The sequence below is a fragment of the Ovis aries genome, chromosome 8 (genome assembly GCF_016772045.2).
Source record: "Ovis aries strain OAR_USU_Benz2616 breed Rambouillet chromosome 8, ARS-UI_Ramb_v3.0, whole genome shotgun sequence".
Taxonomy (NCBI): domain Eukaryota; kingdom Metazoa; phylum Chordata; class Mammalia; order Artiodactyla; family Bovidae; genus Ovis; species Ovis aries.
In genome coordinates, this window is record NC_056061.1 from 57,086,868 (window position 1) to 57,112,375 (window position 25,508).

Below are 25,508 nucleotides of genomic sequence, written 5' to 3' on the forward strand. Positions count from 1 at the left end.
AGGGTGTGATCTATCCTGCAGAAGGTTCCATGTGCACTTGAGAAAAAGGTGAAATTCATTGTTTTGGGGTGAAATGTCCTATCAATATCAGTTAGGTCTAACTGGTCTATTGTATCATTTAAAGTTTGTGTTTCCTTGTTAATTTTCTGTTTAGTTGATCTATCCATAGGTGTGAGTGGGGTATTAAATTCTCCCGCTATTATTGTGTTTTTGTTAATCTCCCCTTTCCTACTTGTTAGCATTTGTCTTACATATTGTGGTGCTCCTATGTTGGGTGCATATATATTTATAATTCTTGTATCTTCTTCTTGGATTGATCCTTTGATCATTATGTAGTGTCCTTATTTGTCTATTTCACAGCCTTTGTTTTAAAGTCTATTTTATCAGATATGAGTATTGCTACTCCTGCTTTCTTTTGGTCTCTATTTGCGTGGAATATCTTTTTCCAGCCTTTCACTTTCAGTCTGTATGTGTCCCTTGTTTTGAAGTGGGTCTCCTGTAGACAACATATATAGGGGTTTTGATTTTGTATCCATTCAGCCAGTCTTTCCCTTTTGGTTGGGGCATTCAACCCATTTATGTTCAAGGTAATTATTGACAAGTATGATCCCATTGTCATTTACTTTATTGTTTTGGGTTTGAGTTTATATACCCTTTTTGTGTTTCCTGTCTAGAGAAGATCCTTTAGCATTTGTTGGAGAGCTGGTTTGGTGGTGCTGAATTCTCTCAGCTTTTGCTTGTCTGTAAAGCTTTTGATTTCTCCTTCATATTTGAATGAGATCCTTGCTGGGTACAGTAATCTGGGCTGTAGGTTATTTTCTTTCATCACTTTCAATATGTCCTGACATTCCCTCCTGGTCTGAAGAGATTCTATTGAAAGATCAGCTGTTATCCTTATGGGAATCCCTTTGTGTGTTATTTGTCATTTTTCCCTTGCTACTTTTAATATTTATTCTTTGTGTTTGATCTTTGTTAATGTGATTAATATGTGTCTTGGGGTGTTTCGCCTTGGGTTTATCCTGTTTGGGACTCTCTGGGTTTCTTGGAGTTGGGTGATTATTTCCTTCCCCACTTTAGGGAAGTTATCAACTATTATCTCCTCAAATATTTTCTCATGATCTTTCTTTTTGTCTTCTTCTTCTGGGACTCCTATGATTTGAATGTTGAGGCATTTAACATTGTCCCAGAGGTCTCTGAGATTGTCCTCATTTCTTTTAATTTGTTTTTTCTTTTTTCCTCTGATTCATTTATTTCTACCAGTCTATCTTCTACCTCACTAATCCTATCTTCTGCCTCCATTATTCTACTGTTGGTTCCCTCCAGTGTTTTTGATCTCATTTATTGCATTATTCATTATATATTGACTCTTTTTTATTTCTTCTAGGTCCTTGTTAAAACTTTCTTGCATTTTCTCAATCCTTGTCTCCAGGCTGTTTAATCTGTGATTATTTTGTTTTCAAGATTTTGGATCATTTTCACTATTATCATTATTTGGAATTCTTTATCAGGTAGATTCCCTATCTCTTCCTCTTTTGTTTGGTTTGGTGGGCATTTATCCTGTTCCTTTACCTGCTGGGTATTCCTCTGTCTCTTCATCTTGTTTATATTGCTGTTTTTGGGGTGGCCTTCCTGTATTCTGGCAGTTTGTGGAGTTCTCTTTATTGTGGAGTTTCCTCACTGTGGGTGGGGTTCTATGGGTGGCTTGTCAAGGTTTCCTGGTTAGAGAAGCTTGTGTTATGGTGGGTGGAGCTGGGTTTCTTCTCTCTGGAGTGCAATGAAGTATCCAGTAATGAGTTACGAGTTGTCAGTGGGTTTGGAGTGACTTTGGGCAGCCTGTATATTGAAGCTCAGGGCTATGTTCCTGTGTTGCTGGAGAATTTGTGTGGTATGTCTTGCTCTGGAACTTGTTGGCCCTTGGGTGGTGCTTGGTTTCAGTGTAGGTATGGAGGCGTTTGATGAGCTCCTGTAGATTAATGTTCCCTAGAGTCAGGAGTTCTCTGTTGTTCTCAGGATTTGGACTTAAGCCTCCTGCTTCTGGTTTTCAGTCTTATTTTTACAGTAGTCTCAAGACTTCTCCATCTATACAGCACCAATGATAAAACATCTAGATTAATGATGAAAAGTTTCTCCACAGTGAGAGACACCCAGAGAGGTACACAGAGTTACATGGAGAAGAGAAGAGGGAGGAGGGAGATAGAGGTGACCAGGATGAGATGAGGTGGAATCAAAAGAGGAGAGAGAAAGCTAGTCAGTAATCACTTCCCTATGTGCTCTCCACAGTCTGGATCTCTCAGTGATGTTCACGGAGTTACACAGAGAAGAGAAGAGAAGAGGAAGGAAGGAGACTGAGGTGGCCAGGAAGATAAAAGGGGGGAATCAAAAGGAGAGAGACAGATCCAGCCAGTGATCAGTTCCCTAAGTGTTCTCCACAGTCAGGAACATACAGAGATTCACAGAGTTGGGTAGAGAACAGAAGGGGGAGGGAGCAGATAGAGGCGACCTGGTGGAGAAAAAGGAGAGTCCAAAGGGGGAGAGAGCAATCAGGCCAGTGATCTCGCTCCCAAGTAAAAACGGGTAATGAAGATTGGGTTCTTAAAGGTACAAAATTGATAACAAATACTATAAAGCAAAGATTAAAAATCTAGAGTAGAGGTTGGATTTTCAAAAATGCAATATTAAAGAAAAAAAGAAAATAAAGTCGCAAGAATTATAAAATATATATATATATATATGAAGTTTGCTTTAAAAAATAGAGTCTCTTTTTTTGAAAAGTAATAATAGGTTATAAAAATGAAAATTAAAGGAGTAATAGAGGACTTAAAATAAAAAAATAAAGAAAAATTAAAGAATGATAGTAAAAATAGTAAAAATACATCTAGGACTTTCTCTGGCATTGTTGTGGGCAGTGTGAGGTCAGTTCATTTTTGGATAGTTCCTTGATCCGGCTTATATTTCTCAAGATCTATAGGCCCCTTCCAGTGTAGTTGGTACTAACTACAGGGTTTTAATCTATTGCACCTGTCACTTCCAAGGAGGTTCCCTCTGTTTTAGCTTCTTCTGTTTGCTGGTCTCATCAGTGTCTAATTCCCACCCTGACACAGGAGGCGGTGGTGGACACTTTTTTAGGCTCACGCGTTCAGTCGTGCTGTGGAGGGAGGACACTGCAAACAAATAACACTGGTGCTTGCTCACAGTGTCTTGGCCACACTGGGTTTGCCCCTGCTCACGGCGTGTGTGCTTTCCCTGTCTACACTGTTTAGGCTCTAGGTTGCTCTGCCAGGAACTATCTGAGACTGGCCCTGGGTTGCATGCACTTCCCAGGTCTAAGCTGCTCAGGTTCAGGTACTCGGGTTGTCCTCAGAGGTGCAGATTCGGTTGGGCCTGCGTTTTGTGCCCTTCCCAGGTCCGAGCAGCTCAGGTGGCCAGGTGTTTGGTGAGCGCGATTGCTGTGACTTATCACCTTCCCCATCCCTGCTGCTTGGTTTTCTGGGTGTACAACTGGTGCACCTTCTCAGGCGGATGTTGACCATCCAAAATCCCAAGAAGTTTTGGTTAGCAACTAAGCCTGCTTGCATTTTGGTAGATAATGCCTCTCTGGGGCTGCGATTGCCCCCTTCCAGCTCTGGCTGCCCTCGCCTGCCTGTCACCAGGCAGGAGGCTGGGCTGGGCTAGGTCTGCTCAGTCCTTTGTTCTGTGAGCGGGCCTGGCATTGTCTTAGGCTAGGGCTTTTTGCGTGGTAGCTATCCCACAGTCTGGTTTGCTATCCCAAGTTAGTTTCCTCAGATTGCCCTCGGGGCATTCAGGCCCGATCCTTACTCTAAGCAATGCAGCCTGCGCCTCCCTGCCCAGCCCCTACTTGCTAGGGGCAAATGCAGGCATCTGCGCTGCTTCTCCGCTGGGGGAGTTACTGTTGGGCACGTAATCTGTGGGTTTTAGTTATTTATTTATTTTTCCTCTCAGTTATGTTACCCTCTGGTTCCAAGGCTCACCACAGACTCAGCAGTGAGAGTGTTTCCTAGCGTTTGGAAACTTCTCTCTTTTTTGAGTCCCTTCCCAGGATGGAGCTCCATCCCTACCTCTTTGTCTCTCTTTTTATCTTTTATATTTTTTCCTACCTCCTTTTGAAGACAATGGGCTGCTTTTCTGGGTGCCTGATGTCCTCTGCAGGCATTCAGAAGTTGTTTTGTGGAATTTACTCAGCGTTCAAATGTTCTTTTGATGAATTTGTGGGGGAGAAAGTGGTCTCCCTGTCCTATTCCTCCGCCATCTTAGGACCGCCCCCTCTTTGCTTTTCTATGTGATCACTCAGGCTGCTGAATAAATGCCCAAGTGATACTAGAAGTAGAGAGACAAGTTAGAAAATTATTGCAATGATATAGAAGAGCCATACGTCTTGGACCAGGGTGGTAGCATTGTAACTGGGAAGAAGTATTTGGATCTGGAGATCTTTTGATGTAATAGATAGACTGTATCAACAGGTTGAATATGGAGTAAGAAATAGAATAGTCAAGAATGACCTCAGGATTTCAACATGAACTCCTGATATGGAATTTCCATAATTGAGATTAGATAAGACTGTAGAAGGAGTTGGTTTGGGAGGAATAATCAGGAACTCAGTTTTGGATACGTGAAATTTGAAGTATCTACTAGATGTCCAAGTAGAAAAGTCAAAAAGTAGTTGGATATATAAGGCTGGCATTCAAGGAAGTTCTGACTGCACATAAAACACGGTGAATACCAGCATCATATGTGGGATTTAAAGCAATGTGACCAGGGTATGCTAGCCTTAAAGGATTGGAAGATGAAGGAAGAAGACTAGGAAAGAGTGGACAAGAATGTGGGAGGGAAGCCAGGTGATTGCTGTGTCCTGAAAGCCAAGTGCAGAAAATGTTTCAAAGGAGCAGAATGAAAGTAAAAATGTAAAGACATTTTATGTAAATGGTATATTAACCTTTCCCCTTACTTTCTCACTAAACTTTGTTGCTATCTAATTGCTATGCATGCACCTATTCTTATGCACCTATCTACTTATTGCATGTATCCAACATGTCATTTGACCTATGCCCTCTCCCAGTGTTGCTTTTCTGATATCATTCTGACTTAAGATCCTTTATATATTTCTTCTGCTCTTTCTCTGGGAGCTTCCCAGATCTCTCTAACCCTGCTGATACCTTGGTATGAGTTTTGCTGTGAAAATTTGGTGAACAATTTTGATGTAATAATGTTTGCTCTTCAATTCTGGGAAATTTTATTATGATTTCTTTAACAATATCATTTTTATTTTCTTTGTTTTCACTTTTCAGTACCACCTCCCTGTTTCAGGGTCAGCTAAGTAGTAGACTCAATTACATCTGCAAAGCCCCTTTACCATGTAAGGCAATATATTCATAGACTCGAGGATTAGGGGAGGGAACCTTCCTGAGAGCCATAATTCTGCCTACCACACCCCTCCACTGAATTTTTCAATACTGCTCTCACGCTTTTTATTTCCAAGAGCACCCTGAATATGATTTGCCTTTTTTAAATTAGTTTACTTCTTATTTCATGAATGTGATATCTTTTCTGAGCATCTCAATCAATTGCGTGTGTGTGTGTGTTTAACTCTTCTACTCCTTGCATTATTTCCTCTTCAAAAGTTTTCCCTTTTTCTCTTGTTTGTCCTGATCCTTCATGTTGGATGCTATCCTGCTATACTCAAAAGTCTGGTGACCATCTGTTCCATTGAAGAGTAAGACTTGTTCATTCTTTTTTCTCATTATGGCTGTCCTCCATGTCTGCTGCCTCTGTGATGAAAGCAACTCCTCCCACTTTCTTCCAAATTATGAGCCTTCTATTCTGAAGTGGGAGGTGGGGTCCAGACTTTCAACCAATTTCACTACATTTAGCCTCTGTTTGTCCCTCCTACCCTCTCCTAATGGCCCCTGGTGTCTTTGAGTCTGAGACTTCTCTGGAGTCCTGGGGAAAAACCAGTTATTATGTATTACTCATTATTTATCACTTTGCACTCATGAGTCAGGTAATGCAATAAAACTTATCTATTTTTCTGTCCTAATCTGTGCTGGGTGCTTCTTGTGCTTCCACCATCAAACTTTGAGACATTGGATAACTGCTGAGCACTGATTGCCTAATCCCTTCTCCCTACAGGCAGCTGCAGAAAAAAATGCTTTGATGCCTCACATAAAGGACTGGAGGGCTGCCGCTGTGATGCAGGATGTAAAGGCCGAGGCGACTGCTGCTGGGACTTTGAAGACACCTGTGTGCAATCAAGTATGAACTCTGAGAGCAAATTTATTAGCATGTTGGTTGTGTGATCATTAATGCATGTGCAAATGTTCGCCAGACACTTGTGTGTTAATAGTTTGCTTGGACTGACGTAACAAAGTCCCACATACTGAGTGGCTTAAGCCACAGAAGTTCTGGAAACTAGAAGTCCAAGTTCTAAGTGTTGGCAGGGTTGGTTCATTCCAAAATTGTGAGGGAGAATCCATTCCCTGCCTCTTTTCTAGGTTTTGGTAGGTTGCTGGCCATCCTTGGTGTTCCTTGGCTTGTAGCAGCAAAACTGAAAAATCTGCCCTTATCTTCAGATGACCTTCTCCCCGTTTCTTCACAGTCTTCCCTCTGCATGTGTTCATGTCCAAATTTCCTCTTGTTACAAGAAGAATACCAGTCACACTGGGTTGGGACCCATGCTAATGACCTCATTTTAATTTGTCTGCAAAGAATCTTTTCTAAATAAGGTCACATTCGTAGTAATGGGGGAAGAGAGTTAAGACTTCAGTATTTTTGGGAAGGGACACAATTCAGCCCATAATACCTTGTATTCAGGATCTAGTATTAGCCTGTCCTCTTTTTCGGTATTCTAAAGATAGAATTCACACTTTGTTTAGTTGAGGTTGAGGAATAAGTTTCCAGCAGATAAAATACTGTCAAATTATACGCATTTCAAAGGCAAGTTTTCCAATGGCTTGTCATCTTATTTAATTTCATTTTTAGTGATTCTTGGAGAGCATGACTCCTATAGAAAGCTGGTGATTCTTGGTGATTCTGATGCCAGTGCTCCATAGAACACACCTTGAGAAACATTGTTCTTTTTTAAAAAAATTATTTATTTTATTTTTATTATTTTTTTTAGTTTTTTATTTTTTTAATTTTAAAATCTTTAATTCTTACATGTGTTCCCAAACATGAACCCCCCGCCCACCTCCCTCCCCATAACATCTCTCTGAGTCATCCCCATGCACCAGCCCCAAGCATGCTGTATCCTGCGTCAGACATAGACTGGTGATTCAATTCTTACATGATAGTATACATGATAGAATGCCATTCTCCCAAATCATCCCACCCTCTCCCTCTCCCTCTGAGTCCAAAAGTCTGTTATACACAGCTGTGTCTTTTTTCCTATCTTGCATACAGGGTCGTCATTGCCATCTTCCTAAATTCCATATATATGTGTTAGTATACTGTATTGGTGTTTTTTTTTTCTGGCTTACTTCACTCTGTATAATCGGCTCCAGTTTCATCCATCTCACCAGAACTGATTCAAATGAATTCTTTTTAACGGCTGAGTAATACTCCATTGTGTATATGTACCACAGCTTTCTTATCCATTCATCTGCTGATGGACATCTAGGTTGTTTCCATGTCCTGGCTATTATAAACAGTGCTGCGATGAACATTGGGGTACATGTGTCTCTTTCAATTCTGGTTTCCTTGGTGTGTATGCCCAGCAGTGGGATTGCTGGGTTGTAAGGTAGTTCTATTTGCAATTTTTTAAGGAATCTCCACACTGTTCTCCATAGTGGCTGTACTAGTTTGCATTCCCACCAACAGTGTAGGAATCTTCCCTTTTCTCCACACCCTCTCCAGCATTTATTGCTTGCAGATTTTTGGATCACAGCCATTCTGACTGGTGTGAATTGGTATCTCATTGTGATTTTGATTTGCATTTCTCTAATAATGAGTGATGTTGAGCATCTTTTCATGTGTTTGTTAGCCATCCCTATGTCTTCTCTGGAGAAATGTCTATTTAGTTCTTTGGCCCATTTTTTTGATTGGGTCGTTTATTTTTCTGGAATTGAGCTGCATAAGTTGCTTGTATATTTTTGAGATTAGTTGTTTGTCAGTTGCTTCATTTGCTATTATTTTCTCCCATTCAGAAGGCTGTCTTTTCACCTTGCTTATAGTTTCCTTTGTTGTGAAGAAGCTTTTTATTTTAATTAGATCCCATTTGTTTATTTTTGCTTTTATTTCCAGAATTCTGGGAGGTGGATCATAGAGGATCCTGCTGTGATTTATGTCAGAGTGTTTTGCCTATGTTCTCCTCTAGGAGTTTTATAGTTTCTGGTCTTACATTTAGATCTTTAATCCATTTTGAGTTTATTTTTGTGTGCGGTGTTAGAAAGTGATCTAGTTTCATTCTTTTACAAGTGGTTGACCAGTTTTCCCAGCACCACTTGTTAAAGAGATTGTCTTTACTCCATTGTATATTCTTGCCTCCTTTGTCAAAGATAAGGTGTCCATATGTGTGTGGATTTATCTCTGGGCTTTCTATTTTGTTCCATTGATCTATATGTCTGTCTTTGTGCCAGTACCATACTGTCTTGATGACTGTGGCTTTGTAGTAGAGCCTGAAGTCAGGCAAGTTGATTCCTCCCGTTCCATTCTTATTTCTCAAGATTGCTTTGGCATTTCGAGGTTTTTTGTATTTCCATACAAATCTTGAAATTATTTGTTCTAGTTCTGTGAAAAATATGGCTGGTAGCTTGATAGGGATTGCATTGAATTTGTAAATTGCTTTGGGTAGTATACTCATTTTCACTATATTGATTCTTCCAATCCATGACCATGGTATATTTCTCCATCTATTAGTGTCCTCTTTGATTTCTTTCATCAGTGTTTTATAGTTTTCTATATATAGGTCTTTAGTTTCTTTAGGTAGATATATTCCTAAGTATTTTATTCTTTTCGTTGCAATGGTGAATGGAATTGTTTCCTTAATGTCTTTTTCTACTTTCTCATTATTAGTGTATAGGAATGCAAGGGATTTCTGTGTGTTGATTTTATATCCTGCAACTTTACTATATTCATTGATGAGCTCTAGTAATTTTCTGGTGGAGTCTTCAGGGTTTTCCATGTAGAGGATCATGTTATCTGCAAACAGTGAGAGTTTTACTTCTCCTTTTCCAATTTGGATTCCTTTTATTTCTTTTTCTGCTCTGATTGCTGTGGCCAAAACTTCCAGAACTATGTTGAATAGTAGCGGTGAAAGTGGACACCCTTGTCTTGTTCCTGCCTTTAGGGGAAATGCTTTCAATTTTTCACCACTGAGGATAATGTTTGCTGTGGGTTTGTCATAGATAGCTTTTATTATGTTGAGGTATGTTCCTTCTATTCCTGCTTTCTGGAGAGTTTTTATCATAAATGGATGTTGAATTTTGTCAAAGGCCTTCTCTGCATCTATTGAGATAATCATATGGTTTTTATTTTTCAATTTGTTAATGTGGTGAATTACATTGATTGATCTGCTGATATTGAAGAATCCTTGCATCCCTGGAATAAAGCCCACTTGGTCATGGTGTATGATCTTTTTAATGTGTTGTTGGATTCTGATTGCTAGAATTTTGTTGAGGATTTTTGCATCTATGTTCATCAGTGATATTGGCCTGTAGTTTTCTTTTTTTGTGACATCTTTGTCAGGTTTTGGTATTAGGGTGATGGTGGCCTCATAGAATGAGTTTGGAAGTTTCCCTTCCTCTGCAATTTTCTGGAAGAGTTTGAGGAGGATAGGTGTTAGCTCTTCTCGAAATTTTTGGTAGAATTCAGCTGTGAAGCCGTCTGGACCTGGGCTTTTGTTTGCTGGAATATTTCTGATTACAGTTTCAATTTCCGTGCTTGTGATGGGTCTGTTAAGATTTTCGATTTCTTCCTGGTTCAGTTTTGGAAAATTGTACTTTTCTAAGAATTTGTCCATTTCTTCCACGTTGTCCATTTTATTGGCATACAACTACTGATAGTAGTCTCTTATGATCCTTTGTATTTCTGTGTTGTCTGTTGTGATCTCTCCATTTTCATTTCTAATTTTATTGATTTGATTTTTCTCTCTTTGCTTCTTGATGAGTCTGGCTAATGGTTTGTCAATTTTATTTATCCTTTCAAAGAACCAGCTTTTGGCTTTGTTGATTTTTGCTATGGTCTCTTTTGTTTCTTTTGCATTTATTTCTGCCCTAATTTTTAAGATTTCTTTCCTTCTACTAACTCTGGGGTTCTCCAATTCTTCCTTTTCTAGTTGCTTTAGTTGTAGAGTTAGGTTATTTATTTGACTTTTTTCTTGTTTCTTGAGGTATGCCTGTATTGCTATGAACTTTCCTCTTAGCACTGCTTTTATAGTGTCCCACAGGTTTTGGGGTTGTTGTGTTTTCATTTTCATTAGTTTCTATGCATATTTTGATTTCTTTTTTGATTTCTTCTATGATTTGTTGGTTATTCAGAAGTGTGTTGTTCAACCTCCATATGTTGGAATTTTTAATAGTTTTTCTCCTGTAATTGAGATCTAATCTTAATGCATTATGGTCAGAAAAGATGCTTGGAATGATTTAGATTTTTTTGAATTTATCAAGTTTAGATTTATGGCCCAGGATGTGATCTATCCTGGAGAAGGTTCCATGAGCACTTGACAAAAAGGTGAAATTCATTGTTTTGGGGTGAAATGTCCTATAGATATCAATTAGGTCTAACTGATCTAATGTATCATTTAAAGTTTGCGTTTCTTTGTTAATTTTCTGTTCAGTTGATCTGTCCATAGGTGTGAGTGGGGTATTAAAGTCTCCCACTATTATTGTGTTATTGTTGATTTTCCCTTTCATACTTGTTAGCATTTGTCTTACATGTTGCGGTGCTCCTATATTGGGTGCATATATATTTATAATTGTTATATCTTCTTCTTGGATTGATCCTTTGATCATTATGTAGTGGCCTTCTTTGTCTCTTTTCACAGCCTTTGTTTTAAAGTCTATTTTATCGGATATGAGTATTGCCACTCCTGCTTTCTTTTGGTCTCTATTTGCGTGGTATATCTTTTTCCAGCCCTTCACTTTCAGTCTGTATGTGTCCCTTGTTTTGAGGTGGGTCTCTTGTAAGCAGCATATAGAGGGGTCTTGTTTTTGTATCCATTCGGCCAGTCTTTGCCTTTTGGTTGGGGCGTTCAACCCATTTACGTTTAAGGTAATTATTGATAAGTATGATCCCATTGTCATTTACTTTATTGTTTTGGGTTTGGGTTTATACACCCTTTCGTGTTTCCTGTCTAGAGAATATCCTTTAGCATTTGTTGGAGAGCTGGTTTGGTGGTGCTGAATTCTCTCAGCTTTTGCTTATCTGTAAAGCTTTTGATTTCTCCTTCGTATTTGAATGAGATCCTTGCTGGGTACAGTAATCTGGGCTGTAGGTTATTGTCTTTCATCACTTTAAGTATGTCTTGCCATTCCCTCCTGGCCTGAAGAGTTTCTATTGAAAGATCAGCTGTTATCCTTATGGGAATCCCCTTGTGTGTTATTTTTTGTTTTTCCCTTGCTGCTTTTAATATTTGTTCTTTGTGTTTGATCTTTGTTAATTTGATTAATATGTGTCTTGGGGTGTTTCGCCTTGGGTTTATCCTATTTGGAACTCTCTGTGTTTCTTGGACTTGGGTGATTATTTCCTTCCCCATTTTAGGGAAGTTTTCAACTATTATCTCCTCAAGGATTTTCTCATGATCTTTCTTTCTGTCTTCTTCTTCTGGGACTCCTATAATTCGAATGTTGGAGCGTTTCATATTGTCCTGGAGGTCTCTGAGATTGTCCTCATTTCTTTTAATTCGTTTTTCTTGTTTCCTCTCTGATTCATTTATTTCTACCATTCTATCTTCTATTTCACTAACCCTATCTTCTGCCTCCGTTATTCTACTATTTGTTGCCTCCAGAGTGTTTCTGATCTCATTTATTGCATTATTCATTATATTTTGACTCTTTTTTATTTCTTCTAGGTCCTTGTTAAACCTTTCTTGCATCTTCTCAATCCTTGTCTCTAGGCTATTTTTCTGTGATTCCTTTTTGATTTCAAGATTTTGGATCATTTTCACTATCAATATTCAGAATTCCTTCTCCGGTAGATTTCCTACTTCTTCCTCTTTTGTTTGGTTTGGTGGGCAACTTTCCTCTTCCTTTCCCTGCTGAGTATTCCTCTGTCTCTTCATCTTGGTTATATTGCTGCGTTTGGGGTGGCCTTTTTATATTCTGGTAATTTGTGGAGTTCTCTTTATTATGGAGCTTTCTCACTGTGGGTGGGGTTGTATCAGTGGCTTGTCAAGGTTTCCTGGTTAGGGAGGCTTGTGTTGGAGTTCTAGTGGGTGGAGCTGGGTTTCTTCTGTCTGGAGTGCAGTGGAGTGACCAGTAATGGGTTATGAGACATCAAAGGTTTTGGAATAATTTTGAGCTGCCTGTATATTGAAGCTCAGGGGAGTGTTCCTGTGTTGCTGGAGAATTTGAGTGGTATGTCTTGTTTTGGAACTTGTTGGCCCTTGGGTGGAGCTTGGTTTCAGTGTAGGTATGAAGGCATTTGATGAGCTCCTATTGCTTAATGTTCCCTGAATTCAAGAGTTCTCTAATGTTTTCAGGCTTTGGATTTAAGCCTCCTGCTTCTGGTTTTCAGTTTTATTTTTACAATAGTCTCTAGACTTCTCCATCTATACAGCACTGATGATAAAACATCTAGGTTAAAGATGAAAAGTTTCTCCACATTGAGGGACACTCAGAGAGGTTCACTGAGTTACAAGGAGAAAAGAAGATGGAGGGGGTAGTTAGAGGTAACTGGAATGAGATGCGGTGAGGTCAAAAGAGGAGAGAGCAAGCTAGCCAGTAGTCACTTCCTTATGTGCGCTCTATAGTCTGGACCACTCAGAGGTATTTACGGAGTTATACGGGGAAGAGGAGAGGGAGGAAGTAGACAGAGGTGACCAGGAGGATAAGAGAGAGGAATGAGAAGGAGAGAGACAAATCCTGCCAGTAACCAGTTCCTTAGGTGTTCTCCACCATCTGGAACACACAGAGATTCACAGAGTTGGATAGAGAAGAGATGGGGGAGAAAAGAGACAGAGGCCACCTGGTGGAGAAAAAGGAGAGTCCAAAGGAGGAGAGAGTGGTCAAGCCAGTAATCTCCCTCTCAGGTAAACTTGGGTAGTGAAGTTTGGGTTTTTAAATGTACAAAATTGACAACAAAAACCTAAGAGCAAAGATTAAAAATCTAGAGTAGAGGTTGGATTCTCAAAAATACAATATTAAAGAAAAGAAGCAGAAGCAAAAAGGAAGAAAGAAAAAAAACACAAGAATTATTAAAAAAACAAACAAACAAAAAACAACAACAACAACAAAAAAACAAAAAACCACCAACAACCATCCAAAGACTATATATGGTGTTTGCCTTAAAAAAAAAAAAAAGTCTTTTTTTTAAAAAATAGTAATGGTAGGTTATAGAAATAAAAATTAGAGGAGAAATAGAAGACTTAACAATTTTAAAAAAAGTTAGAAAAAAAAAGAAAAAAGAAAAAAAAAGAATGATTTTAAAAATAGTAAAAATATTTCTGGCCCTTCTCTGATGTTGTGGGCTGTGTGGGATCACTTCCAAGGTGGTTCCCTCTGTTTAACTTCTTCTGTTTGCTGGTTTTTTAGGCTCACTAGTTCAGTCGTGCTGTGGGGAGGGGGGGATGCTGCAAACAAATAGCACTGTCGTGTGCACACAGTGTCTCAGCCCCGCTCGACCTGTCCCTTCTTGCGGCGCACAAACCGCTCCAGCTCTACGATGCTCAGCCGGGAACCGTCTGGGGCCGGCCCTAGGCTGCGTGCACTTCCCCAGTCCAAGCCGCTCAGGTTCGGCGCTCAGGCAGCCCTCAGAGGCACAGATTTGGCTGGGACTGCGCTTTGTGCCCTTCCCAGGTCTGAGTAGCTCAGGAGTTTGCCGAGCGCAATCACTGCGGCTTGTCACCTTTTCTGCCACTGCTGCTCAGCTTTCTGGGTGGACTGCTGGCGCCCCCCATGAGGCAGATGGTGACTGTCCAGCACCCCCAGAAGTCTTAGCAAAGAAGCCTGCTTGCAGTTAGGTGAATAAAGTCTCTCCGGGTCTGCAATTGCCCCTTTCCAGTCCTTACGGCTCTGGCTGCCTGTCCCCGGCGGGGGATGGTCTGCAGCCGGCTTTTTCCGTTCCGTCCTTTGTTCTGTGCTCGGTCCTGGCGGTGTCTTATGTTCGAGCTTTTTGCGTGGTAGCTATCCCACAGTCTGGTTTGCTAGCCCAAGTTAGATCGTTCTGGTTGCGCATGGGGCGTTCCTGCCCGATTCTTACAAAGCTCTGCAGCCCGCGCCTCCCGCGCGTCCCTGCCCTGCCCCCACTTCCCAATGGCGGATGCAGGCGTCTGTGCTGCTTTTCCGCTGGGGGAGTTACTGTTGGGCTTGTAATCTCTTGGTTTTAATTATTTCTTTATTTTTCCTTCCCGTTATGTTGCCCTGTGCGTTTCCAAGGCTCGCCACAGACTCGGCAGGGAGAGTGTTTCCTGGTGTTTGGAGACCTCTCTTCTTAAAATTCCCTTCCCGGGATGGGCTTCCCTTCCCGGGACCGAGCTCCCTCCCCACCTCCTTTGTCTCCTTTTTCATCTTTTATATTTTTTTCTACCTGTTTTTGAAGACAGTGGTCTGCCTTTCTGGTTGCCTGATGTCCTACAGAAGTTGTTTTGTGGAGTTTGCTCGGCGTTGAAATGTTCTTTTGAGGAATTTGTGAGGGAGAAAGTGGTCTTCCCGTCCTATTCCTCTGCCATCTTTATGCTGTTCTCCTAAAAAAATTTATTTATTTTAATTGGGAGAAACATTGTTCTTGAGGTGGAAGAGACAGCTTAGTTTGCAATATCTAATTTTCTAGGAAGTCAAGGGAAGTGGTGGTGGTGTGTCTAGTGGTTTAATGATAATGAAGATTAGAAGAGTAGAGCTCCTTACATTATTCTGAAAAGGGCTTGAGGTAGAGGAGATAACCCAGTATGCATAAGCTCTGTATTCCCTTTGATTCATTATTAAAAATCTTTTCTTTCTAAGTACATAATATATAATGAAGAATGAAGAGCACTGCATGACTGAAACTTACAGCTGTCACCTAGCCAATGCGTTTGTCTGATCATAGGGCTGACATTAATGCCAGTCACCATTTCCTGGCAGGTGGCCCTTTAGGAAACAATCTCCTCTAGATTTACTGAAACTGATCTCACATTAAGTGCTTATCTTGGAAAAATACCAGAGGCACGTTGGGGAGCTGATCTACCATTCTTTACTGTCAGCTGGAATGTACCCTGGCTGCCTATGTGCTTACAGACCTGACCATGTTCCTGTTACTCCTGTTGTCCCTGCCTCTTCCTTGATGTTGGTCCTTAGATCAGGCTGGGCAGGCTGCTTTTGGGTGGAGATGGTCACTCAAGGCTGGTAGTTCTTTTATCCTTGGGTGGGAATAGGACAGGTGTTCAGTTTCTCCAAACTCAGAGGTGTACCTGATAGGTAGACCAGAAACACAGCTTATAAAGCTACATTCCTCTCTGCCACCCATGCCAAAAGAGGAAAAGTGGTGGATTGCCCCTTATTTGTGTTATGTATTTTCATTGGTGGATGCAGATAAACTAAGCATTTGACTGTATGGTAATACAAGAAGAAATGCATGAAGTTTATATTTTTGGTATTGGATGCTTAAAAGAAGTTGTATGCTCAAAACTGAAATGTGTAATTCTTCAGCTCAAATATGGACGTGCAATAAATTTCGCTGTGGGGAAACCAGATTGGAATCCAGCCTTTGCTCTTGTTCAGATGACTGTTTACAGAGGAAAGACTGCTGTGCTGACTATAAGAGTGTTTGCCAAGGTAAGCAGGTGTTGCCCCTTTGCCTCCATGAGTTCAGTGACCTTAGAGCTGGCCTAGGCTGCAAATATTAAAACCAGTTAAAGAATTTTTAGCCACTCTGTGTGGAAGAAAAGACACAATGTGTTTACTGTGAGAAGAAATGTGTTTTGTGTATGATAGAGAAAATGAGCTCATAGCGTAGATGTTATAGAAGAAAAAACTCAACGTTCCATGTTGTCTGTAGAGCAAGATCTTTTTCAGTCCAATGACTATCATAGACATCCTTATGGTTTGAGACATGGGATGGCAGATCCTAAAGTTAAAACATCGCAAACAAGATTCTCTGGCCCAAATAGCAGTTGGTTAAACCAATAGGATTGTTGAAACAACTATGTCCTGAGTGGTTGGTTTAATGGCTGATTTAGGACTGGCGAGAAGTCATGCAGAGCCAAGATGAGAATCCAGGTTTATCAATGCCTGATTTCACTTGCTTTGCTACTTTAGGGGTGCAGATTTAAAAAAATCACCAATCTCTCTAAATATCTGATGAGATTTAAGAAAAATGCACACATACATTTAGCAACAAAATTGCTTCAAGTTTTGCTGAAGCAATTGCTGTCAACCCTTTTCTCATAATCAACATGTGTAACATCTTTAGACAAAAAAGAGATTAAATTGAATTTTGATTTTTTTTAAATAGGAAGAAAATGTTATAGTAGAAACATTATTATCCCTTAGTAGAAAATGGGTTTTGCATTAATAGACAAATCAGTTTTTATGCAAAATATAATTGAACATCAGCTAAGAAAGGCAATCAGAAAGGAAAGTAAAAGCTCCAAATGGTAAGTCTGTTTTTAAATAATAATTGGTACTTAACAGTGAATATTGTGTCATTAAAAATCCATCTAAATTCACAAAGCAAGTATAGTTTCCAGTTTGCTTGTTTCTCTAATAAGTTCACTGACCATACTGCCTCTGACCTTTGTAGTCTCCTGCCTTCTACCCTAATTTTATGACTCTTAATTTTTTATCTCAGTAGTGATTCTCTGGTCATGTGGTAAATTTTCTCACTGAATTCATTGCACAGTGTTTCTTGAATTTAGCAAAAACAAAAGCGATTGTTACAGGCAATGTTGAAGTTTACCATTACCACTAATTAATTACTTTGATAGTGTTCCCTGAATCACTTCAGTTTTATTTTTTAAACAAAGGTGTTTTCTTACTCTAAGAATTCAACACTTCACAGAGGTAAATGATTCTTGCCAAAATTGTGTCTCCAGGCAGGAGTTGGAGGGAATTTGAATAATTTCTTGTGTAAGAAACCAGCTAGTTACTTTTATAAGTTTAGAATTTTGAAAAAAAAAAAAAAGATTAATTTCTAATGTATAGATGGAAGAGAACAGTATGTTTTTACCATAGGTCCGTCACCTTTCTTCAGCAATGATCAGCTCATGACCAGTCTTGTCTCATGCTGACACAGTGAAATTTTCAAAAAGATAAAAATATGACTCTAATAAATACAAAGCAAATATATCAAAGAGTCATTAACTCTTTAAGGAGATAGCCGACTGGAGTCTTAAGCTGGTTCAGAGGCTCAGAAACTAAGTATACATAGAACTGAAAGCGTGTTGAAACGAAATCACTAAAGATATAATTTTTGGTGGGACACAAACGATTTGCTGTGTTACAGGACAATTTACCTGCTATCAGACAAGAATCAGTTACACTGTTATTAGTTTTCTACTGATTAAATGAATCCTTGTGTGTATACTCAGTCACTCAGTCCTGTCCGACTCTTTGTGACCCCACGAACTTTAGCCCACCAGGTGCCACTAGGCTCCGCTGTCCATAGGATTTTCTCAGCAAGCACACTGGAGTGGGTTGCCATTTCCTCCTCCAAAATGCTATCCTTACTAAGGTGTAAAATAAATACTAAAAGATAAGCTAGATAAAGGTATATACTTCTAGGCAATTAGACAATCCAGAGAGTGGTTTTTAAGATTATAATAATTAGCAGCATGACATTAAAATGAAGTCTAATTATCAGTTCTCCTTTTGCTCATTTTCAAGTTTTGGAGTTTTTTCTTAATAAAATACCCCCAACCTAGCTTTCAAACTTTTAGATTACATCAAAGGAAATCCTAATGTTAATATCATTCATCTATAAATATCTCTAGAATATATCTTAAAAAGATGAACATTTAACAAAATTAGAATACATCAATATATCTAAAAATGTCTTCAGAAATTATAATATTTATTATCTGTGTTCAGATTTTTCTGTTTCATGATATTAAAAAATATTTGTTTCAAGTAGGGTCCAAAGAGATTTCAGACATTTCAATTGGCTGATATATTTCAAGTCCCTTAAAAGTAGGTTCTCCCTTACTTTAGTTCCTCTCCTGCAATTCACATGTTGGATAAAGGAGTCATTTATTCTGTAGAATTTTCCAGTCTGGGATTTGTAGATTGGATCTTCTGTGACTTAAGCATTTTGTCTTCTCCCATATTTCCTGCAAACTGGTAGTTAGAATTAGAGGACTGTTCAGATTCAAGTGTCTACCTACCTATCTATCTATCTATCATGCATTCTTCACAAGTAGTGGTGTTACTTCCATCAAGAGCCATATCTGTCTGTTTGGGGTTATTTTGGTCATGTTAGGCATGTATGATGATTGCATGGCTCCATTGCATGTGTGCTGAGTTGCTAAGTTGTGTCCAACTCTTTGTGACCCATGGACTATAGTCCATTAGGAGTTGCAAACGATGGCATTCATACTATATCATTTCTACTTCATTAATGAGCTGAAATGTTCTATAAATAGAAACATCTGTGGAGTGAGAATTTTTTAAGTTATGATATTAAAAATTTGTTCAACTTTTCCCATTTAATATCAATATCAATTATTCTCCTTGGTTATTTCTCCTTTATTCTTGCTTTCTTTTCATTTTCCTTTAGACTATATACCTATGTAAATTAAAGGGCCCCTGGTAGCTCAGTTGGTGAAGAATTTGCCTGCAGTTCAGGAAACCCAGGTTTGATCCCTGGGTCAGGAGGATCCCCTGGAGAAGGGAGTGGCAGTTCATTCCCATATTCTTTCCTGCGAAACCCCATGGACAGAGGAACCTGGTGGACTACAGTCCACGGGGTTGCAAAGAGCCAGACACAACTGAGTGATTAACACTTTCATTTATTGAGCTCATTTTTTCCTAGTGGTTGGGAAAGCATTGTCTTCGAGGGAAAAAAAAAAGAAAGAAGCAATTGTCCCTTTCCAGCTAAAAGAATTCCCTTTGTTTTCTTGTAAAGATGGGCTTCTTGATATTGTTAGTATAGATTACTGATCTGTGCAAATTTCTACAGGCACTGACCTTGCCAACCTGTGAGCTAGCATTTAACACCTTCTGTATGAATTTCGTCATTGGAGTAGCATGAATGAAGTCATTTGGAAAGATCGAATCCATTGAATGTTGGTTTCTCTTCTCTTGTCTAAAGATGTTGATCTCATGCTTTTCAGGAGAAACCCCATGGGTGCAAGAAGAGTGCAGCACAGCCCAGCAGCCTCAGTGCCCAGAAGGGTGAGACGGACACGGCCCTGTTTATCCTCCTTTAATAGATGGAACGTGGAAATGTAGTTAAGGCAGGACGAAATTTCCTCCACCATGTTTACACTTGAAAACAAAACAATTAACAAAAGATTAGCTTCCTTGTAGCTTCCAACTCACAACATACTTTGGTTTGCTTTATTGTTTACAAAGCAACTTGTATTAAGTTATTATCTTACAACAATGACTTAAAAAATGGTTGAAGTATCTGTAGTCACATCCCAAGGTCCTATAAAAATCAGAACTAGAATTTAGATCTAAATGACGTTAGCCCAAACTCTTTTTCCATTGTCATCCTGGCCCCTCAGATTTATTCTCACTGAGGGAAAGGGAAGAGAATTGTCCATGGAAGGCCTCACTGTGCAAGGTGGACCTTGGAGAATGGATGAGGAAAACTCTGTCAGGTGGGCATGGGTGACAAACACGTGAGGCATCACATCTCACCCCACCTTCCCATGAACTCCTTCACATGTTTATGATGGCTGCTCCTGGACTTGGTCCAGCCCCGGAAGTATGCCCCATGTCCCCTCGCAGTCAAGGTGGATTTCCCCTTTGCCTCTGGTATTCCTTTCTGCCCTTCATCTGCTTCACTCTTCTGGCCCAAGCAGTGAGTGGGAACATGATAATGAGACAAAAGAAAGAGAAAATACTATCAGGCTATAGAAAGAATTGATGGAGACATTTTTAGATAATATTACTTCATTAAAAAAAATGTGTGTGGATAATGTGTCTATTTGTATATCATGTTACTTTGGTTTATACCAGATCCAGCTATCCTTTTCAGAAGTTTCTAGTTAGAAGAGTAAAGAATTTAGAATTAAAAAAAAAAAAAAGACGAGTTTGGGTCCTGATTTCCTTAGGACTTTGCCTTAGTAACTTCCTTAAACTTTATCTGTGAAATCAGAATAATAGTAATAATAATAATAATAGCAATAATAATAGTGCCAAGTTCAGAAGACTTCATGTGAGAAGAAAATCAACATCCTGATTGCATAGATGTATGACCCTGTTTTTAAGCTGCAAGATTATTTTGAAGCCATATTTATTAACATAAATTTTAAAATCGGAATTGTGCTAATGACTTTGAGAGTTGGACTATAAAGAAAGCTGAGCACCACAGAATTGATGCTTTTGAACTGTGGTGTTGGAGAAGACTCTTGAGAGTCCCTTGGACTGCAAGGAGATCCAACCAGTCCATTCTGAAGGAAATCAGTCCTGAATATTCATTGGAAGGACTAATGCTGAAGCTGAAACTCCAATACTTTGGCTACCTGATGCGAAGAACTGACTCATTGGAAAAGACCCTGTTGCTGGGAAAGATTGAAGGCAGAAGGAGAAGGGGATGACAGAGGATGAGATGGTTGGATGGTATCACTGACTCAATAGATATGAGACTGACTAAACTCCAGGAGTTGGTGATGGACAGGGAGGCCTGGCATGCTGCAGTCCATGGAGTCACAAAGAGTCAGACACAACTGAGCAACTGAACTGAACTGAACACAAATTGCAATATGTCACTTAAATTCCTGGATGATTGTTTTCTACACACTGTAAACAGTCCAAATTTTCTGTTTTTATTTTTTGAGATGTAGTTCTTGTGCATTGAAGTGTTCACACTTCAGTACAATTTTTAGAAATTCAGAAACCTATATAACCCACAGATATAGAATATTTCCAATATATAGAATATTTCCATGTCCCCAGAAAGATGTGTCTGTTCTGATTTTCATCACCATCAGTTCAGTTCAGTTGCTCAGTCGTGTCTGACTCTTGACGACCCCATGGACTGCAGCACACCAGGCTTCCTTGTCCATTACCAACTCCTGGAGCCTGCTCAAATTCATGTCCATCGAGTCAGTGATGCCATCCCACCATCTCACACTCTGTTGTCCCCTTCTCCTTCTGCCTTCAGTCTTTCCCAGCATCAGGAGTTTTTCCAATGAGTCAGCTCTTCAGATCAGGTAGCCAAAGTATTGGAGCTTCAGCTTCAGCATCAGTCCTTCCAATGAATATTCAGGACTGATTTCCTTTATGATTGACTGGTTTGATCTTACAATCCAAGGGACTCTTAAGAGTCTTCTCCAGCACCACAGTTTTTGCTGATTGTATAGAGCTTCTCCATCTTTGGCTGCAGAGACTATAATCAGTCTGATTTTGGTATTGACCATCTGGTGATGTCCATGTGTAGAGTCATCCCTGTGTTGTTGGAAGAGGGTGTTTTCTATAATCAGTGCATTCTCTTGGCAAAACGCTGTTAGCCTTTGCCCTGCTTCATTCTGTACTCCAAGGTCAAACTTGCCTGTTACTCCAGGTATCTCTTGACTTCTACTTTTGCATTCCAGACCCCTGAAATGAAAAGAACATCTCTTTTGGGTGTTAGTTCTAGAAGGTTTTGTACGTCTTCATAGAACCATTCAACTTCAGCTCCTTTAGCATTACTGGTTGGGGCATAGACTTGGATTATTGTGATATTGAATGGTTTGCCTTGGACACTAACAGAGATCATTCTGTCGTTTTTGAGATTGCATCCAAGTACTACATTTTGGACTCTTATGTTGACTATGAAGGCTATTCCATTTCTTCTAAGGGATTCTTGTCCACAGTAGTAGAAATAATGGTCATCTGAGTTAAGTTCACCCATTCCAGTCTGTTTTAGTTCACTGATTCCTAAAATGTCGATATTCACTCTTGCCATCTCCTGTTTGACTACTTTCAATTTACCTTGATTCATAGACTAGGTTCCTATGCAATATTGGTCTTTACAGCATCGGAAATCCACAACTGGGTATTGTTTCCACTTTAGCTCTGTCTCTTCATTCTTTCTGGAGTTATTTCTCCACTGTTCTCCAGTAACATATTGGGCACCTACCAACCTGGGGAGTTCATCTTTCAGTGTCATATCTTTTCATATTGTTCATCACCATAGATTCATGGTTTAGAATTTTATGTAAATGCACTCATACCATATATCCTTTTAAGTCTGTCTTTTGTTTTCTTTTTTGTTTGTTTGTTTTCTTTTATTGTTTGCTTAACCCAGTGTTTCTGAGACTCATAAATGTTATTGCATGCATTGTTTATCTCACCTGGGCTTTTGCACAGTGTGTTTTCCCTGAGTGAAACATTCGTCCCTTTCTCTTTTCATATCATTTCAGTTTGTTCTTTATAGGTCAGTTCACACATCATACCCCCTGGAGAGCCTGCTCTCACCTTACCAAGACTGAATCTATATACTTGAATAGCATCCTGTACCTACATCTAGTCCTTAATCACTTCTGTTTACTTCTTAATTTCATCCCCTAGATAAGGGCTGTGGGACTTCCCTGGTGGCTCAGATGATAAAGAATCTGCCTGTAGTGCAGGAGACTGGATTTGATCCCTGGGTCGAGAAGATCCCCTAGAGAAGGGAATGGCAACCCATGCCAGTATTTTTGCCTGGAGAATCCAGACAGAGGAGACTGGTGTGCTACAGTCCATGGGGTCTCAAAGAGTCAGACACAACTGAGCGACTAAGCACACACACACAGTTAAAGGCTATACTTCCTTAATGCCTTTATTCTCAGTATCTAGAACAGGTGACAAGTTCCCTGGTGACTCAGACAGTAAAGCCTCTGCTTGCAATCCAGGAGACCTGGGTTCAATCCCTGGGTTGGGAAGATCCCCTGGAGAAGGAAATGGCAACCCACTCCAGTACTCTTGTCTGGAAAATCCCATGGATGGGGGAGCCTGGTGGGCTCTAGTCCATGGGGTTGCAAAAGAGTTGGACAGGACTGAGTGACTTAACTTTCACTTTCACTTTTTTAGCACAAGTGAAATGAAGTGAAATTTGCTCAGTCGTGTCTGACTCTTTACGACACCATGCACTATACAGTCCTTGAATTCTCCAGTCTAGAACACTGGAGTGGGTAGCCTTTCCCTTCTCCAAGGGATCGTCTCACCCCAGGGATTGAACTCAGGTCTCCCACATGGCAGGTGGATACTTTACCAGCTGAGCTATCTGGGAAGCCCATCTAACGCAAAGTCCATCTCAAGTACTTGTTAAATGGCTTCAGTTCAGTTCAGTTCAGTCACTCAGTCTTGTCCAACTCTTTGCAACCCCATGAATTGCAGCATGCCAGGCCTCCCTGTCCATCACCAACTCCCAGAGTTCACTCAGATTCAAGTCCATCGAGTCCGTGATACCATCCAGCCATCTCATCCTCTGTCGTCCCCTTCTCCTCCTGCCCCCAATCCTTCCCAGCATCAGAGTTTTTTCCAATGAGTCAACTCTTCTCATGAGGTGGCCAAAGTACTGGAGTTTCAGCTTCAGCATCATTCCCTTCAAAGAAATTCCAGGGCTGATCTCCTTCAGAATGGACTGGTTGGATCTCCTTGCAGTTCAAGGGACTCTCAAGAGTCTTCTCCAACACCACAGTTCAAAAGCATCAATTCTTTGGCGCTCAGCTTTCTTCACAGTCCAACTCTCACATCCACACGTGACCACTGGAAAAACCATAGCCTTGACTAGATGGACCTTTGTTGGCAAAGTAATGTCTCTGCTTTTCAATATGCTATCTAGGTTGATCATAACTTTTCTTCCAAGGAGTAAGTGTCTTTTAATTTCATGGCTGCAGTCACCATCTGTAGTGATTTTGGAGCCCCCAAAAATAAAGTCTGCCACTATTTCCACTGTTTCCACATCTATTTCCCATGAAGTGATGGGACCAGATGCCATGATCTTCGTTTTCTGAATGTTGAGCTTTAAGCCAACTTTTTCGCTCTCCTCTTTCACTTTCATCAAGAGGCTTTTAGTTCCTCTTCACTTTCTGCCATAAGGGTGGTGTCATCTGCATATCTGAGGTTATTGATATTTCTCCTGGCAATCTTGATTCCAGCTTGTGCTTCTTCCAGCCCAGCGTTTCTCATGATGTACTCTGCATAGAAGTTAAATAAGCAGGGTGACAATATACAGCCTTGACATACTCCTTTTCCTATTTGGAACCAGTCTGTTGTCAAATGGGTTACTCTTCAGTAAATGCATATTCTGGGAAATCAAATGGACATTGTCCAGACTCTCCTCACAATTTCCTTTATAATGTGCAAATAGATGGCTATGCTAATATTTTTTTAGCTCTGCTCAAACATATTGAGAGAAATGAAATTATTTTTGTTTTTAGCTGATAACAGCATTTAAAATTTTCTTTATGATAATACTGCACATTTGTCAGAATTTTTAAAGACGTATTCTAACCAAATTCCTTGGAAACACATATTCTTATTCAACAGTATAGATAAACTGCTTGAGCACAGAGTTGAAAATTTCTTTGCCATTCTTATTTGCATGCACTATGTTTAAAATTCAAAACAAAGTTACTGTGTTCATAGCTGTTATTCATAATAGCCCTAAACTGGAAAGTATCCAAATGCCCACCAACAGGATGAATCAATTGTAGTTTACTCATTCACTGGACTTCTAGACAGCCATGAGAATGAATGATCTACAACCATATGCAAAATTATGGATGGACCTCAAGCATAATGTTAAGTAAAAGCAGCTAGACACGGTGGAATACACACTGTATGATTCTGTTGCATACAAATCTAAGTACAAAAATAGACACAGCTAATCTATGCTGTTAGAAGTCAAGACATTGATCATCTTAGTGAGGTGTGGTTTGCATAAGTTTTTGACTAGATGAGAGCATGAGGGAAAGATTCTAAGTAATACTCTGTTTTGTGATCTCGGTGATGGCTACACAGTGGCGCTCAGTATAGAAAAGAATTATGAAGCTATACATCTTTAATTATGTGTGTATAAAATACAAATACAATTTTAGAAGTGAAAAAAATATTAGATGGGAAAAAAAGATAGTCACTGGCTATAAAAGTTACCTTTTATGGGTAGCCAAAGTTACCTTTCATTATTGTAACTTACATACTCATCTAAAATGAGATTGTAATGCTTTGGAAGTTAATACTAATATGCTGAAAGTTCAAAAATGTAGAACTTCACAATAATAAAACATAAATTTC

At 39.7% G+C, this 25,508-nt stretch overlaps 1 protein-coding gene across 1 annotated transcript in view; it reads left to right on the top strand.

The window, feature by feature from the left end:
• The window catches only part of ENPP3 (ectonucleotide pyrophosphatase/phosphodiesterase 3), an 89,760-nt gene that overhangs the window by 11,778 nt on the left and 52,474 nt on the right, over positions 1 to 25,508 (top strand). The window contains exons 3-5 of the mRNA XM_004011325.6: positions 6,145 to 6,267; positions 15,792 to 15,917; positions 19,412 to 19,472. Coding sequence (XP_004011374.4) covers positions 6,145 to 6,267; positions 15,792 to 15,917; positions 19,412 to 19,472 — 310 coding nt within the window. The remainder of the gene's footprint in view (positions 1 to 6,144; positions 6,268 to 15,791; positions 15,918 to 19,411; positions 19,473 to 25,508) is intronic.